A 15,681-nucleotide genomic window follows, 5' to 3' on the forward strand; every position below is an offset into this window, starting at 1 on the left:
CGGGAACTACCTGGGCAGTGGCGGGACTAAGGCGTGAGCAGCCGGACGCCGTCGCCTAGCAACCGGGCAACAGTCACGTGACCCAACTCACGTGCCCCTCTCCCCCTCCCCGGCGGGGGGGTTGGAGCCAGGGCCGCGGGCGGGGCGGAGCCGGGCAAGTTTGTTTCCCGAGTTCGTAGACCAGGAGCCCCCGCGGTTGTCGCGCAGATTCCCTCCGGCTTGGTCGTGATGGAGCTGCCCGCCGTGAACCTGAAGGTGGCGATAGGAGGGGCGGGGCGGGGGTGGCCCAGCCGCTGGCGGGCTGGCGGGCTGGCGGGCGGGCGCGGGGCGGGTCTCTCCGAGCGTGTTGGGCGTTTGCGCTTTTAAAGTAGGAATTTAGAGGTGAGAGGACCGAGAGTTTGGGGAAAGAGGGGTGGTAGGGAGAAAGAGAACGTACAGAGCCCAGGTGAGAAGGAGGTGGGTGGATAGACCATAGCAAGGAGAGGGATACCGAAGGCCAGCAGGAAAGACCGAGAGGAAACTGGAGGAGGAAAGGGAGGGAAGGGGCCCCCGGGGGCCCCTCTTCCCGGAGTCAGACCGGTCCAGCTGGGAGCGCCGGGCCCCAGAGGCTCGCCTTGGCCTGCGCGCGCAGAATTCCCCTGGAGAAAGAGGAAGGCGCGGGGGGGGGGGGGCGGGGGGGGGCGGGGAGGGGCCCACCGAGAGCCCGAGGGGGGACTTAGAGGCGGCACACCTCCCCTCCACCGAGAGAGGGGCTAAACCTTTCACCTGCACCCCCAACACCAACCTGGTAGCCTCCTTTGTTGGCAGATCAAGCTGTGATCCCGGACGAGTGGTTTTTCCAAGTTTATAAATTCAACGTCTTTATTTCGTAAGCAACACAGACACCAATAGAAGTTACTTAAAAGCAGAAAACGCCAACTTTGCGCATTTAGGGAAACACTGGAGCTTCCTGGGGTGTCTTCATTTCCTGAGCCGTGTCCTCAGCTGTCAGGATGCCAGCGGCTGTTCTTTTTTTTCCTCCCCGCCCCACCAGCACAGTGCTTCTTGGCTCTGTTTGCCACTGAGAGGCTGAAGCCTTTAGCTTTGGTCAGGAAGGTATGAACCTTGGCCCAAACCTGCCATTTTGGGTCTCAGTGCAGTTTCCTTTGAGACTGTATCCAAGAATGCCCTTTTACTCACGCATGACAAAGAATTTAGCACCCGTGGTGTCTGGTACTGAAGGAATCTCAGAGATAGATGACTACAGAACGATACATTATCCATATTTGGATTATTAGACATCGTCTGTGCTGTGACTTCACATGGGAAGACGTCCCTTGATACTTTCCTTAATACTTGCTTCAGCAAACCTCCCCGTAACTTTCAGTCAACGGCTAGGGGGAGAGATGGCTGGAACAAGGGTATGGACTTGGATTGAAGGTTTAGCTGGGAAGAAATTTACATGAGGGCAACTGAGGTTTGTTGGTGTCAATACTCACTCTGTTCCAGCCCATGTGGGGTTAATGTTGACCGCCTTTTCTCTAATTAGAGATTTGCCTAAAATAATTGCTAAGAAGGAATGAAATGAGGGACAGAGCCGCAGGAATTGAGAGGGGAGAGAGCCCGCATTTTGGGGCCATCTGTGGTGTGCCAGGTTATTTATTTAATCACATCAACCTTCTGAGATTTTTACAGATGAGCAAACTTCAGCTCAGACCAGGTAAGTAACTTGCCGAGGTCCCACAGAGATTTAGTGGCAGAGGCAGGATTTGAACCAATCAGGGTCAGACTTCAAAGCTGTGTCCTTTCCTGGCCACCAATTAGTTAGGACTGACTTCTGCCTTGACATTTTCTGTCCACGGGGAGGGCTTAGTCTGTTTGGGGCTTTTTTTTTGAGCAACTTCATGGGTGGGACAGGCCACACACGACCCCAGATGTGAGCTGTGCTGGCTTTGGGTGCCCGGAATGAAATGTCTGGTCCTTCCCTTGACTTGGGAAATAAAACATCATATCTCCAAGGGTCTTAGCTGATACCAGTCAGAGACAGCTAAGTGCTGGGAGGGCCTGAGCAGCTAAGGTTGCTAGGTAACATACAGGACATCCAGTTGAATTTGAATTTCAGATCAACAATGAATAATTTTTTAGTATAAGTATATCCCAGGCAATGTTTGGGACATTCTAGCAAATTATTCATTATCTGAAATTAAAAACTAACTGGGTGCTCTGTGTTTTTGTTGTTAAACCTGGCCACCCTGTGGAGAGAGCTGTTGATCCTTGTTCACCGCCGTCTGAGTGGGGTGTTCTGAGACCAGAGCCCCTTGGGAGCTGGGGAAATGCACCCCTGTGGCCCTGCACTACCCCCTCCCTCATTTCACACATTCCTTGGGCATTGGCTCAGTGCCTGCTTGTGCCCAGCCCAGCTGGAGTGGGCAGTGGTGCCAGGTGAGCAGAAGCAACTGCCCAGGCCCTCTGGGCAGTCGCTAACCCAGCCCCACCCGTGAGGCAAGTCCTGAGCTGGAGGAATGTCACTGTGACAAGCTTCAGAGGCACTGGGCTTGGGTTCGTGATGTCTTGGGAGAAAGGCCCAAGGTGCAGGGGGTGGTGTAGCATGAGGAGGAGGGTGCAGGGGGTAGTGTAGCATGAGGGTTAAGAACTCTGGAAGCTGACTGTATAATAGTAATGCGGATGGCCACGTCTCGGGGGCTGAGTACCTGGCAGGCATTGCACTGAATGTTTCGCACATCCCTCCACCTCTCTGTAGCCACGCAACACCCCCGTGAAGCATTATCGTCCCACTTTACAGAAGAGCAAGCAGCAGTTCTGAGAGCTCAGGTGACTGGCCCAGGGTCACAGAGCTCTAAGTCACGGAGCTGGGGTCCAATCCACATACTTGGCTGCAGTGCCCACACCATTAACCACTGCCCACCTCTGCCTCTGCTCTCCAGCAGCCCTGAGTGCTGTCCCCTAGCCTCAGCCCTCAGGGGTCCTCGGGGATCTTGCTGCCTCATGCAACAGACCACCGAGTGTTTGCACAGGACCAGGAAAATATATTCTGGGTGTTTTTGTTTTTGTTTGGTTTTGGGTTTTTTTGGCCGTGCCGTGCGGTTTGTGGGATCTTAGTTCCCTGACCAGGGATTGAACCTGCGCCCTCGGCAGTGAAAGTGCAGAGTCCTAACCACTGGGCCGCCAGGGAATTCCCTCCATACAGATTAATATAGAGAATATATTTTTCCTGGGAATTCCCTGGCGGTCCAGCGGTTAGGACTCAGCGCTTTCACTGCCCAGGGCACAGGTTCAATCCTGCAAGCTGAAAAAACCCAAAAGTGTATGGTGACCTCAGGTCTGTCTACCACCCATCTGGGAAGTCCCACCCCCACCCCTGTGGGCCCTCTAGTGGCAAACGAAGGGTCTAACTCCTGGTCCGCAGGACCCTTCGGTTTCCCGCTTAGCCTTCCCTTCTCAAGGTCAAACCTCCTCATTTCCATCCACCCTTCCCTTGCTCTTCCAGATCCTGACCCTGTAGCACAGTGGATAGAGCACAGGCTTTGGGGCCAGACAGACTTCTGTCCAAAGCCAGACTTTGCTGCTTACTAGCTGTGTGACCTGGAGCAGATTTCTAAACCTCTCTGAGTATCAGTTTCCTCACCATAAAAAGAGCATAAAATTAGGCCCTACCTTCTAGGGTGATAAGAGGAGGATCTAGTGGTCCAGGAGGTGGTGTAGCATCACATTTTTATTAGCAGGAAAACTCAGACCAGATAGACCGATTCTGAGATTTGCATCTGGGCTCTCTTGTTTATAAGCATTACCATTTGGGCCAATTTACTTAATCTCTCTTAGCCTCAGTTTCATCATAAGTAAAGCAGGATTAAAACTCTACGCCAGACCGTTGCAAGGATGACATGGGCCGAGTGTTCAGGGTAGTGTAGACACATGACAGGCAGGTCTTCATCAGTAGCAGGGGTTGATGTTGTTGACGCTGTTTCTGGATGCCTGTTGCACACAGCGCTTCCGGTTAGTAAACAGGTACATCCAATGACCGTCAGATGCCTGTCTCTGCGGTTGAGGCACCCCCACGGGACACGTGGGTGATGGGTGCTGCCTCCATTTCACAGGGTAGGAACCCGGGGCTCAGACACAGGGGGACGTGGCCCCTGGACCAGAACCCAGGTCTCCTGCCCCCAGTCCCGCATCCTACGACCCCCTGCTGCCTTGGCCCATTGGCCCTCCCCATCCCCCAGTCTTCTGACACATCGGACACTGGCTGGGAAAGGGCGGGGCAGCCCCCCCCCCCCCCCGGGCCGAGTCTATAGGAGGAGTCCAGGAGCTCAAGTCTCTGTTTCCTCTTGCCCAGTCGGAACGGTCAGGCTGCCCAGGCACATTCTCAGGCCCCTCCCTCCCTCATTCTCTGTGGCAGTACCTGGGAATCCCCAGTATCCCCTTGGTTACCAGAAACCTCCCCCAGAGCCAGCAGACAGTTCTTTTGTGCTGAGATGAGGGCTGTCAGGAAGGGCAGAGCCAGTTTGGCTGGGTTTCTTTTTCTTTTCTTTATTTTTATTGGCATATAGTTGATTTACAGTGTTGTGTTAGTTTCAGGTGTACAGCAAAGTGAATCAGTTATACATATACACATATCCACTCTTTTTTAGAATCTTGGCTGGGTTTCGTGTTGGAGCTTTCCTGCACATTAGACCCCTCTGGGCCTGGGTGGATGTGCCCTCCCATTACAAAGGTGGGGAAACTGAGGCAGAGGAGGCTTAGTCTTTGTGGGTTTCTTTTCCCAGGGCTGAAGAGAAGTGATCCACTAATGCTACGTTTCCTAAATATTTTAGAAAACAAAAGTGATGTCACACCGAGGGGATGTGTGTCTGCTAAAGATCTGCAGGCTTTCCAGATTATACTCTGTTCTGCCCAAAAGAGAGGGCCTAGTTTTGGACCTTAGCAGGTGCTCACTCCATATTACAAGCTTTTCTGGCTCCAGGAAAAACTTCATCCCGCAGGTTAAACAGAATGATTTCCCCACAGGCTTCCCTGGGTCTCAGCCTTTCCTCTTACCATGATAAAGCTGGGCTCTGCAGGCCAAGAGCACCCCTTTATTAAAGACCTGCAGTGTGCACAGTCTAGAGGTGGGAACCAGAGCACTTGGAAATGAAGACCATTTCTGAAATAGAAGTCAAGGGAGGGATGGATTTGGTGTTGATTTTTGGGAGTAGTGATGTGAGCTGCCTCCCCTGTGGCTCCTTCCTTGGTGTCTTGTCTTAGTTAAAAACCCGACACCAGGACCACCGTGGCTGGCCACGTGTCATGGCCTCTGGCAGGTCCTTCCCCTCTGTGGGCAGGGTTTCCTGTTAGACAGAGGGGGACAGTGTTTTGCTCTTAAGATAAAGATCAGAATTTCGCCCCACACCCTCCAGGCCTGGCCCTGCCCCTCCCCCAGCTTCCGGTCCCTCCTCTCCACTCTCCTCTTCCACTCCAGCCACATTGGCTTCCTTTCCGTTTCCAGAATGTTCCATGCTCCCTTCTGCCACACAGCCTTTGCAGGTGCTGTCCCTTCTGCTTGAAATGCTCTTCTTTCCCCTCTGCCCCTGGTTAACCCTGGCTCACCCCCTTCATCCCTCAGAGAAGCCTCCTAAGCACCTCTCCCTTGCTGCAGAATGAGGTTCCTTTTCCTTTGCTGTAACTTCCTTCACGGCAGGCTGTCTCATTGGGAATCCACACTCCTAAGGTGATTGTCTGGTGCACAGTGTCCCGCCCACCCCAGGTGTCAGGTCTGGGAGGGCGGCCCAGTGCTGCACCTGCCTAGCTCGCCTTTGAATCCCCGGGGTGGAGGCCAAGCAGGTGCCAGCGATGCCGGCTTAAACTGTACATGTTTCAGAAACTTAGCGCTGTGTGATCCCTCCTCTTCAGCCCCTGGGAAAAGAAACCCTCAGAAGGCTAGGCCTCCTCTGCCTCAGTTTCCCCATCTTTGTAACGGGAGGGCACATCTGCCCAGGCCCTGGGTCGGACAACACCTGGCTAAGTCAGGTTTGAAACGTGGCTCTGCTGTGCAACCTGGGGCAAGTTACTTACCTCTGAGCCTCAGTTTTCTCAACTGTAAAATGGGGGAAATTGTACCTCAGAGGATTGTAAGGATGAAATGCATTCCTATGCACAAAAATCTCAGAATTCTGCCTGATGTGTGGGAGGCACTCGGTAATAAACGAGGGAAGGTGATGGCAAAGATTCCTTCCAGAGCTAGCCTTCTGTCATGTAGACCCAACTTTTTCGGAGTCTCAAGACCTGTGTAAAGTCAGGTGCAATCGTCCTTACAGAATTGTTCTAGTCCTCTGTAGCCGGAGGAGGGATTCTTTGGGGGCTGTGGACCATACTCTGAGCTTTGTTCACTTCACTGAGCACTGGGGGTGAAGGTGGGGTATCCCGGGCGTCTTCCCCGGATGTCACCTGCCCCCCGTGTGGAAAACGTCTACGTCTGTCTCAAGCCCAAATAGCTCCTCTCTGCTGAAGGCCGTGCATCCAGCATGAAGGCGAGGAGCCCTGGTTCTGGAGTCAGACTTACAATTTAATTTGAGTTTTGCCATCAGTGCAATCGTGATCAACTTAATTTACCTCTGAGCCTAGTTTTCTTGACTGTAAAATGGGAACGATTCTAGTATCTGCTCCAGAGGCTGTTGTGAGGCCCAGAGAAGGTCATGTGGGGCGCTGGGCCCAGGGCCTGGCACATCACAGGTGTGCCATAAAATAGTAACTCTTCTAGAAATGCAGCCAGAGTCCCTTGTTGCAGGCGGCTCCCTCTCCTTACGCCCTTGCACCAGACCAGAAACCACTGCAGTCCTTCCGTCCGCCCTTGCTCTCTGGGCCCAGCATGCCGTCCCTGCCCCAGGCTCTTGGCTTCCCCCTCCCAACTTGACCCCTCCGTGCCGGGAGCAAACCCCCTCAAGGGCCCCCGTCGACCACCAGGCCCCACTGAGGCTCCCGACTTGGGGCTCCTGGCCTCCCGCAGCCTCAGCGCCACCCCTGGCCCAGCCCTCTCCCTCCTCGGGGTTCTGGGTCCTGCGTCCCTGCCTGTGCTTCTGGTGTCCACTCTGGAACACCCCGCTCTCCCTCTCCTTTGCCTGGCTGGTCCCTGCGTCCCCTTTAGCACCGGCTCCGAGTTCCCTGCTTCTTTGGAAGCTCTAGCTGGCAGCTGCCCTGTCCTCCCCGTAGCATCTGTTCCTTCCTTCTTTACTTGCTTTGCAATCAGGGCCCTTTTGATTACCAGGAGTAGAGACCAGTTCCAGTAAAGAGGGCTGTCTTTGAAGGACATATGGGGCAATAAAAAGGGTGGGATAGCGCAGAACTCTAGAAAAAAGCCAGGGGGATTTCTTTTCTTAACAAATCATAGCGTGTTACCTTCCTGCAGAAAAGCTTCTGGTGACATCCCTCAGTGCACTTGGGATGAAATCCGTGCTCCTTGCCAAGGCCCTCAAGGCCCACCTCTCCCCTCTGGTCTTCTGCCACCGGGCTGCTCTCCCATTCCCTGGACGCACCCGGCATCCCCCCGTCCCCACACGGCACCCCAGCCCCAGTGTCCTAAGAAATCAGCCTCATTTGAGCTCCCCCCAACCCCCATTTCCCACTGAGGCTCCTCTGATTCCAGAGCAGATTCCCAGGTTCCCCAAAGGAGCCTCCAGCCTTTGGAAGCAGGAAGGGCTGTAGGTGTCAGCTGCCCCGAGGGAGTGGGGAGGGGTGACGTGGCAGCATCGCCTGGCTTGTGCCCTTCCTCCTTCTCTACCTTCTCTTCTATCACTGTGGGTGGTATTTCGTTTCAACAGACATTGCTGAAGCCCTCATAGGTGCTAGGCGGGGGCTTCCGGTGTTTTCTGGCTCCAAAAGCTTTCTTGCCCAGCCCCCTGCCACCACGGTGGTCACATTCACAGATCTCTTCTCCACCCACTCCCTGTTTTTTGTGTGCCACAGGCGATCCTCCTGCTTCACTGGCTGCTGACAATCTGGTGAGTGACTCTCTCCGTGTCCTGTTCTGTGTCCACCTGTCTCCCAGGATCTGGGTCCGCGTGTCTCCTTGGGGTCTTGTCCATGTGTGTCCTGGGTCTGCAGCCATGCGTCTCACGGACCTTGTCCACGTCTCCCAGCCCGTTCCGAGACTAAATAGCACCTTTGTCAAGAGCGTCATCAGCAAGCTCCCCACGTTCCAAGGATGTCAGAGGGGCAGGCAGTACCCAGAGGCCTTTGCCATCACTGCCCTAGGAGCTTCGAGCCCTCATCCTCAGGGAGGCAACAGCCCAGGGCAGTACCAACCGCTCAACCTTCCTCCAGACACTGCCCGAGTCCCTTGGGCTTGTCACCCCTCTGGTTCTTCCCCGAGGCCTTCGCATCTGGGGGGTCTGAGGTGCTGAAGCCTGGGGGCCGGTCTCTTATACTGTGCTGGGGTGGATGTCAGGTAGAGCTCTGTGTGTCTGTGACCTTGGGTGAGTCACTTAAACCCCCTAAGTCATTTTCTCACCTATAAAGTGAAAGCATTACTGACCCTCCCACTTGTCCTGTAAGGTCATCGGAAGGTGAAAGCGTAACTTCTGAAACTGTAAAACTGCTAACCTTTATTGAGGGTGTCCAGAGGCCAGCTGCCAGGCTGGGCGCCTTCTGGGGTTAGCTCAGCGGCTCAGCAAGTAGGCGCATGACACAGGGGTGAGGTCACTTGCTTAGGGGTGGACCTTCACTCTCACTTCACACCCCCTGCCCAGAGACGGCAGACTCAGGATTCAGACTGACCCTGTTCAGGTCCTGGCTCTGCTATATTCCAGCCAGGTCACCTTGACCAAGTGACTCCACTTCTCGGGACCTTGGTTTCCATCTGTAAAATGGGTACAAGGAAGCACGCCACTCAGGAGCTGTGAGGGAGAAGCGTGGCAATGCTCTGCTCACCAGACACTGCCCAGGCCTGCACAAGGGAGGCCTGAGGACCTCAGGATTGATTTTCGTCATTACCGTCTGCTTTAGCTGTTGAGTTTCTGGGGAGATTTCTCTGCCAAACCAAGACTGGAGACCATTGAGCTCACGTGTGCGTTTTGCAGTTGTGGAAGTGCAGTGCACACGTTAACGGGTGTGAATAATGGGAACAGTGATAATCATGGTTAATGACCTCGAGGAGCAGAGTCAAAATCCAGATTTCTCAGTCACGCTCCCCAAGATTTTGAGTTGGTGAGGCCTGCTTTCTCAAAACCAAAAAATGAGATTACGTATTCTGAGTAAGCCTCGTTGTGCCCTACACTTAAGTGCTTTGCACATGTTTTCTGTATGGTACACTTCAGGGAATGCCATTTAAATTTATGAAACACCCCACTGCGTGCTGGGGCCATCCAAGCTGAGTGAATACGGTGGATAAGAGCACAGCCTCTTGAGCCAGACTGCCTGGGTTTAAATCCCAGCTCTGCCACTTAGCAGCTGTGTGACCTTCAGCAAGTTACTTGACCTCTCTGTGCCTCTGTCTCCTCATCTGTAAAATGAGGATAGCAATAGTGCCTCCTTACTGGGGTTGTTAAGACAAATGCACATAAATGAGCGAATTTAAAGCACTTATAACTGTGCCAGATACTAGTAAGGGCTCTGGGTTAACTATTATTTTCTTTGAGTTGACAAACAAGTAAACAGTTCAGTTAGTAGCAATACCCTACAAAATCAAAGAGGGTGGGCATTGTGTTAGAAAGTGGTGAGGTGGTACTTGAAATGGGGCAGTCAGAGAAGGAGTCTCGGAGTTAACAGTTGAGGTGAGGCTAAAATGACAAAAAGGGACCAAGTGTTCAGGGTAGAGGGGACAGCAAGGCAATGAATGGGAGGTATAGGCTGGGCTGTGTCACCAGATCCCACAGGGCCCCATAGGCCATGGTCAAGAGTCTGAATTTTATTCCAAGAGAACTGTTGGAGAACTTTTAGCAGAGGAGTGACGTCCCCTGACTTACCTAACTGGTTGCTATTTATGAATGGCCAGGAGGGGGCAGGAGTGGAAGTACGGAGACCAGCGGGGAGAGGCTAGTAGGAGAGGATGGTGGTTTGGACCTGGAGGGACGTGGCCAGATTCTGGATCCGTTTGGGAGGCAGAGCGATGGGATGTGCTGACATTTCTGGAGCACGGGGGGTGGGAAGGAACAAGGCCATAGAATGTGGCCTCTGCTTGTAGGGGCCCTGAGACCTGAGAGCCTTAGGAGGTGACCTGTGGGAGGGGTGGGCACCTGTGGGGCGGCCACCTCCTGACTTGACTCAGGTGCCTCCTTCTCCCACAGGGGCTGCATCGTGTTCCCGGGCGGCTACGCGTGGTCTAACTTCACCATCCTGGCCTTGGGCGTGTGGGCCGTCGCGCAGAGGGACTCCATCGACGCCATAAGTATGGTGAGCCGGGGGAGTGGTGGGAGAACTGGCTTAAGGGTGATCGTGGGCCCGGCTCCGTCTTCCCCTTCGCTCGTCCAATCGCCTCTCCCTTCTTTTTTCCCCATTTCCCACTTTCTAGAGCCTGCTAAGTAAGCCCACCCAGGCTAGCAGCCCATGTGCACCTTCACTAGTCTGGCCTGCTTCTCTGCCTGCCTGGCTCCGAGAGCCTGGAGTCTGCTCATTTTCTCCCCAGGAGGGGCGTGGGGTGGGCTCCCACCAGTGTCCCAGACTGGCCCTTCCCCGAGGGCAGCGGGGCACGCGCCAGTAACCCACCTCTAGGGCCCTCCTAATAGGGAGAGATGTGGCCGGGAGGCCTGTGAAGAGGGAACTCCACCACCTTGTGAGGTCGGAGTGGACACGGTCTGGCTGAACTGTCCCACAGGGGAGCTTCCCGACACCCGCTCAGGCCCAGATGGCTGTAAGCACCAGCACCGGCCTCTTGGGATGGCTGAGAAGGGATTTCTTTGGTGGTGAAGATGGAGCAAGTGAATTCTGAGGGACCTTCCATCTCAGAGGCTCTGGACCCAAGTCTTGTACCTCGTCGTGGCCTCAGGATGAGAGGAGGTGGGGGAAGGTGCTGTGGCCCCGCACCCCTGCTCGCGGCCTCACAGCCCCCAGTCGGGCATCTCATCCACAGAGTCCTGCCTGCTGGCTCGATCTGTTCTCCAGCAAACCCCAAGGACAGAGTAGGGCACGAATGGAGCTTCCGGTCTGGTGTATATGGTGGGAGAGTGAGGGGGTGGGACAGGGGGGCAGCGGGCTCGTAAACCCGGAGGACACGTGGTCACCCCTGGGCCCTGCGCCCGGCCTGTCTTGCAGTTTCTGGGTGGCTTGGTGGTCACCATCTTCCTGGACATCATCCACATCAGCATCTTCTACCCAAGGGCCAGCCTCTCGGACACAGAGCGCTTCAGCGCTGGCATGGCCATCGTCAGCGCGCTCCTCAAGCCGGTCTCCTGCTTCTTCGTCTACCACATGTACCGGGAGCGCGGGGGTGAGCTCCTGCTCCACGTTGGCGAGGCCAGCGCCTCCGGCCGGCTCCCCAACTCCCCTCTCGCTGGCCCAGGTGCTGGCACGCTGCCATCTCCCCACCTCTCCCCGGTCTCCGCCTTGTCCACCCCCTAGCTCCGGCCCCAGGGAGCCAACCTTGCCCCCTGAGAGAAGGGCTCGAGGTGCAGGGTGGGGCTTGGCGTGGGCTCTGGGAGCTAGGCTGGACCGTGTGCAAGTTTCTGGTCTCTGCTGCAGGGGCCCAGGGGTTCTCCCGGCCGTCCCCACCTGGTATGACCTTTCCCTGGCACCAGGCTACGGTGCCAGGTCCCCCTCTCAGCTCAGACGTGGGTGCAGCTTGGGGTGTGATCCAGTGCCCCAGGCAGCTCTGGGCAGTCTGTGGCCCGAGGCTTGTAGGCACCTGCAGGGCCAGCTTCCCCTCTCAGCTCCCTCCAGCCCCATCGCTGGAACCCCCCTCTCCTGCCACATACGGGGTCTGGGTGGCCAAGGGAGGGGTGGTGCTGGCCTAGGCCGTGGGGGCCCCGGCCAAAGCCAGCCCTGAACTGCAGGCGCTTTCCCTCAGCCCAGACCCGCTGCCCGCTCCCACGGCCTCTCTGAGCTGTACCCCTTCTCGTGGTGGCCCTTCCCCTGCCCTCTCTGACGCACATTCTCACCTCCTTTCTCTCTCTCTGAGAGAAGTGGGGAGAGGTGTGGTCCTCCGCCTTTCACTTCTGAGAAGAGAGGCCCAGAGTGGCCCTTGACCGGCTGGGAGAGCAGCTGGGCTAAGGGCAGGAATGGCCAGGGGCCGCCCACCCTGGGCAACCTCAGCACTGCCCAGGCCTGCCCGGGGGCGGAGAGGAGCCAGTGGCGTTCCTCCATTAGACAGATGAAGAAACTGAGGCCCAGGGCCCTTGGGGCCTGTTCAGGAGCACAGGACAGGTGTGCAGAGTGCAGAGGGGAGTGAGGGGTGTGGCACTGAGAGCCCTACAGCCTGCCTTGCACCCTCTGGGCTCTGCCACTGTGCCAGCTCTGGGGCCTTCTGGACACAGTCACACTGTGTCCGCTCTGTCTGGGAGAGGAGCCGGAGGGGAGCCCGTGGGCCCAGGGCTGGGCGTCCCTTGGCCAGATTCCTGAGCATGTGCTGCTCAGAGAACCACTGAGGCCTAATGGCTAAGAGCCCCGTCTTTGGGCTCGTGCTGCTTAGGTTTGAATCCTGGTGTCCTCTGCTTCAAGCTTTATAATCTCAGGCGAGTCAGTTTATCTCTTTGACCCTCAGTTTCCTCATCTGTAAAGTGGGGACAATAAAAAACCTGCTCTGTAGGGTTACAGGAGGATTGAATAATATATGCTAAAGGCTTGGTGCCTGGGGCTGCTGCCACTGTCACTGTCCTGGGTGTTGGGATGCCCAGCTCTGGCCTTTCTGGTCGAGGGATAGGGGGATGTTGGTTTGGCCTTGTGGAATGTCCTAAGTGCTCACCCTTCACTTTTTCTTTCCCTCCATCTCCCCCGCCCCCTAGCTTTCCTTGGACCTTCACAGGAGCACAGTGCCTACCAGACGATTGACTCTCCAGAAGTGCCTGCCGACCTGGAGAGCAGGGCTCACGTCCCCCAAAGATACTGAAGCCAGCCCTGCTGCAGCTGGCCCCAGCCTAGGGGCCAGTTTGAGGAACGGCGGGGAGGGGTGGGAGGAGGCTGCATCACCTTCTTGGTGCCTTGGATGTCATCCTAGGGGCGCTCCCATCCCCCCACCTTTCTCAGAACTAATGTGGGATGTGTCCTCCGGTTCCCCATCTCAGGGGTTCCCTGAATCAAGTGCCCTGAGAGGCCAGGAGCCCCTGTGCACACCTGTCCCAAACTCCTCGAGGCCTCTCCTCCCTTCCAGGTGTCCCACTGGTGCCAGGCTGGGAACTGTGGTCGCTTTTGTCACCTCCACCCTTAGCTGCTCCGTGCAGGCCCCGGGCCGAGCCGTGCCTGAGCCTGGCGGGGTCAGGCCTCTTAAGAGCCAATGATGCCTCTACCCCACGCCTCTCCGGAAGTTGGCCAAACCCTCCCGCAGGAGCTCTGAGCGCTTATGGTCACGCTCAGCCCCAGGAGTGCAGGGGTGAGGACCCCCGGCTTCTCACTGCCTAGTCACTTGGGGCCCAGGACCCCAGCACTGGAGGCTGGTGGTGTCTGCAGCCTCAGAGATCCACCACGGCCTCCAGCTGCCCTTCTCAGAGCCATGGCATTAAAGTTCAGGGAATCCTGTAGCTGAGTGTGTTTTGAGCCACGTTTAATCTCCCATCAGGGCTGGAGCCTGGACTTGCCATTCCTGGGAAGACTCTGGCGAATCCCCAGGGCACCAGGCCTTAGGTGCCCATTCTCTTGTGGCAGGAGGAAGCAGGGGCTCACGACCAGCTGGGCCTGCTCTGTGCTCGGCTCCGGCCCAGCCGAGGCCCCAGCAGAGGACGGCACTGTTCAGTGCAGCAAATGGGTGTCCGTTTCTCCGAATTCAGATGCCTCAGGTATTGGTTTGAATCCCGCCCTGCCCCTGACTGTGTGGCCCTCAGGCCTCCGTGTCTGCTGGAGGAGGGCTAATGCCTGCCCAGAGCGTGATGACGCAGCTGAAATGTACGGTGCCTGGCCCTCGGGAGGGCTCCCTGCGTGACAGCGAGGTTGGCAGCGGGGCTGTTCCTGGAGCCCATGATGATGTTGGGTCAGTGGGCCAGGGGCGGTCTGCTCCTGGCAGACCCTGTGTCTTGGCCTCAGAGCAGATGGGGACACCTGTCCAGAAGCTCCAAGGATCCCATGGCCAGGGCCCTACCCCACTCCCACTGGTATGGCATTGACCACTGGACCCCAGGTACCTGGGCTCTTTCAGGCCATCCTGGCTCGTCCCCGGCACAAAGAGGTCAAGGCCTGGTGCACAGCCCCCTCCCCCCATTCTTCTGTATCCGTCCATCCAAAGAAGCTGAGTGCCTGCCACATGCTCTGCAGGGGCCTGGGGCTACAGGGGTGAACTCAGGTCCTGCTCTCGGCGGGAATAGGCATTAGGAGTCCTCTGTCAGGAGGCGAGAGCCCTGAAAGAAGGAACATGGGGCCTCCAGGGAAGGGACTTGTGCTCTGGGAACAAGGGATGCTGGGTGGCTGCAGCTGTGGAAAACCGGGAACTGCCTCATAGTCAGACGGGGGCGGACAGATAAGCCGTGGTCCGTTCATTCTAAGGAATACTGTTCAGCAGTTCAAATGAATAAACCAGGTCTATTTCTATCAATGTTGGTTCCCCCCGAACATTGGTTGCAGAATGGCACATGTGATATGAGAGCGTTAGTGTGAATTTTAAAACCTCTCAGCAATACCCTGTATTGTTCGTGGCGTATATGCGGTAAGATGTAAAAGCATCAACTAGAAGGACCCATGTCAGGCGCATGGTTGTGGCCTTGGGTAGGGGAGAGGAGGCTGGCATCAAGTTCCAGTTCTCTTGCTTATACCAGTTCCTGGCACATGGGAGGCTTGCAGCGTATACGCTCCTGCATCTGGATCCTGAGCGTGTCAGATTTCTCAAGGAAGGAAGAGGCGGGGTGGGGGGTACAGATAGGAGAGGCTGTGTCAAGCAGAGGGGGAGTATATTCAGAGACCCCAGTTCCTTATAGTCCCAGACCCCCAAGTTGAGCGGATCCTTGGGGAGAGGGCAGAGGAAGGCCCCTGTCTGAGGTGGAGCTCCCCAGGAGCAGACCCTGAAAGGAAGCGTGTGACGTGGTGCAAAACAGGGGAGCTGGGCTTTCTTGGTCATCTGCCAAAGCTACTCCAGGGTTGGGGGACAGTGACTTAAACTTTCAGGCTGCTCTGGCTCCCTGACCATGCAGGCAAGGTGGCCCCAGGAAGCCAAGGGCCGTCCTGCGAGGAGAGGCCATCAGAGGCACGTGGGAACAGTGAGGGCCACCAGGGTGGTTGCCCCTTTCCACACAGCAGGTCTCATAAGGGAGAGTGTCTAACATTCATTCAACAAGCAGTCAAGAGTCGATGGGAGCTGGGCAGTGTTCTAGATGCTGGGGATACCCCAGTGAGGGGAAAAAGCCCCCAGTACCTGGGAGATTCCGTTTTGCTCGGGAGGTTTTAGGCAGGGCACAGCTCGGAGGAAGGCCTGAGCAGGCATGTGCCTGCCCAGTCTGGGGGCACGGTCAGGAGGCCAGAGTGGCTGCAGCCGAGGATGGGAAGAAGGAATGAGGTCAGGGAGGCAGCAGGGGCCAGAGGGGTCAGAAGGTCATTTCAAGGACTTTGGTTGAGTGTGAGATGGGAGCCGCTGGAGGGCTTTGG

The 15,681-nt window shown here is 56.3% G+C and overlaps 1 protein-coding gene across 2 annotated transcripts; it reads left to right on the top strand.

Moving 5' to 3' along the window:
• Window positions 1-109: 109 nt before the first annotated feature.
• AGTRAP (angiotensin II receptor associated protein) lies at window positions 110-14,638 on the top strand. 2 transcript variants are annotated; one of them, XM_059913161.1, is made up of 5 exons: window positions 110-255; window positions 7,936-7,970; window positions 10,254-10,359; window positions 11,218-11,464; window positions 12,903-14,638. In XM_059913161.1, exons 1-5 carry the CDS (start codon window positions 229-231, stop codon window positions 13,004-13,006), a joined length of 519 nt encoding a protein of 172 aa, XP_059769144.1. In that variant the 5' UTR covers window positions 110-228; the 3' UTR covers window positions 13,007-14,638. The 2 variants fall into 2 exon arrangements, with proteins under 2 accessions (XP_059769144.1, XP_059769154.1); XM_059913171.1 differs by having other exon boundaries at window positions 11,218-11,392.
• The last annotated feature ends 1,043 nt before the right edge of the window (window positions 14,639-15,681 follow it).

This window comes from Balaenoptera ricei, chromosome 1 (genome assembly GCF_028023285.1).
Source record: "Balaenoptera ricei isolate mBalRic1 chromosome 1, mBalRic1.hap2, whole genome shotgun sequence".
Classification (NCBI taxonomy): domain Eukaryota; kingdom Metazoa; phylum Chordata; class Mammalia; order Artiodactyla; family Balaenopteridae; genus Balaenoptera; species Balaenoptera ricei.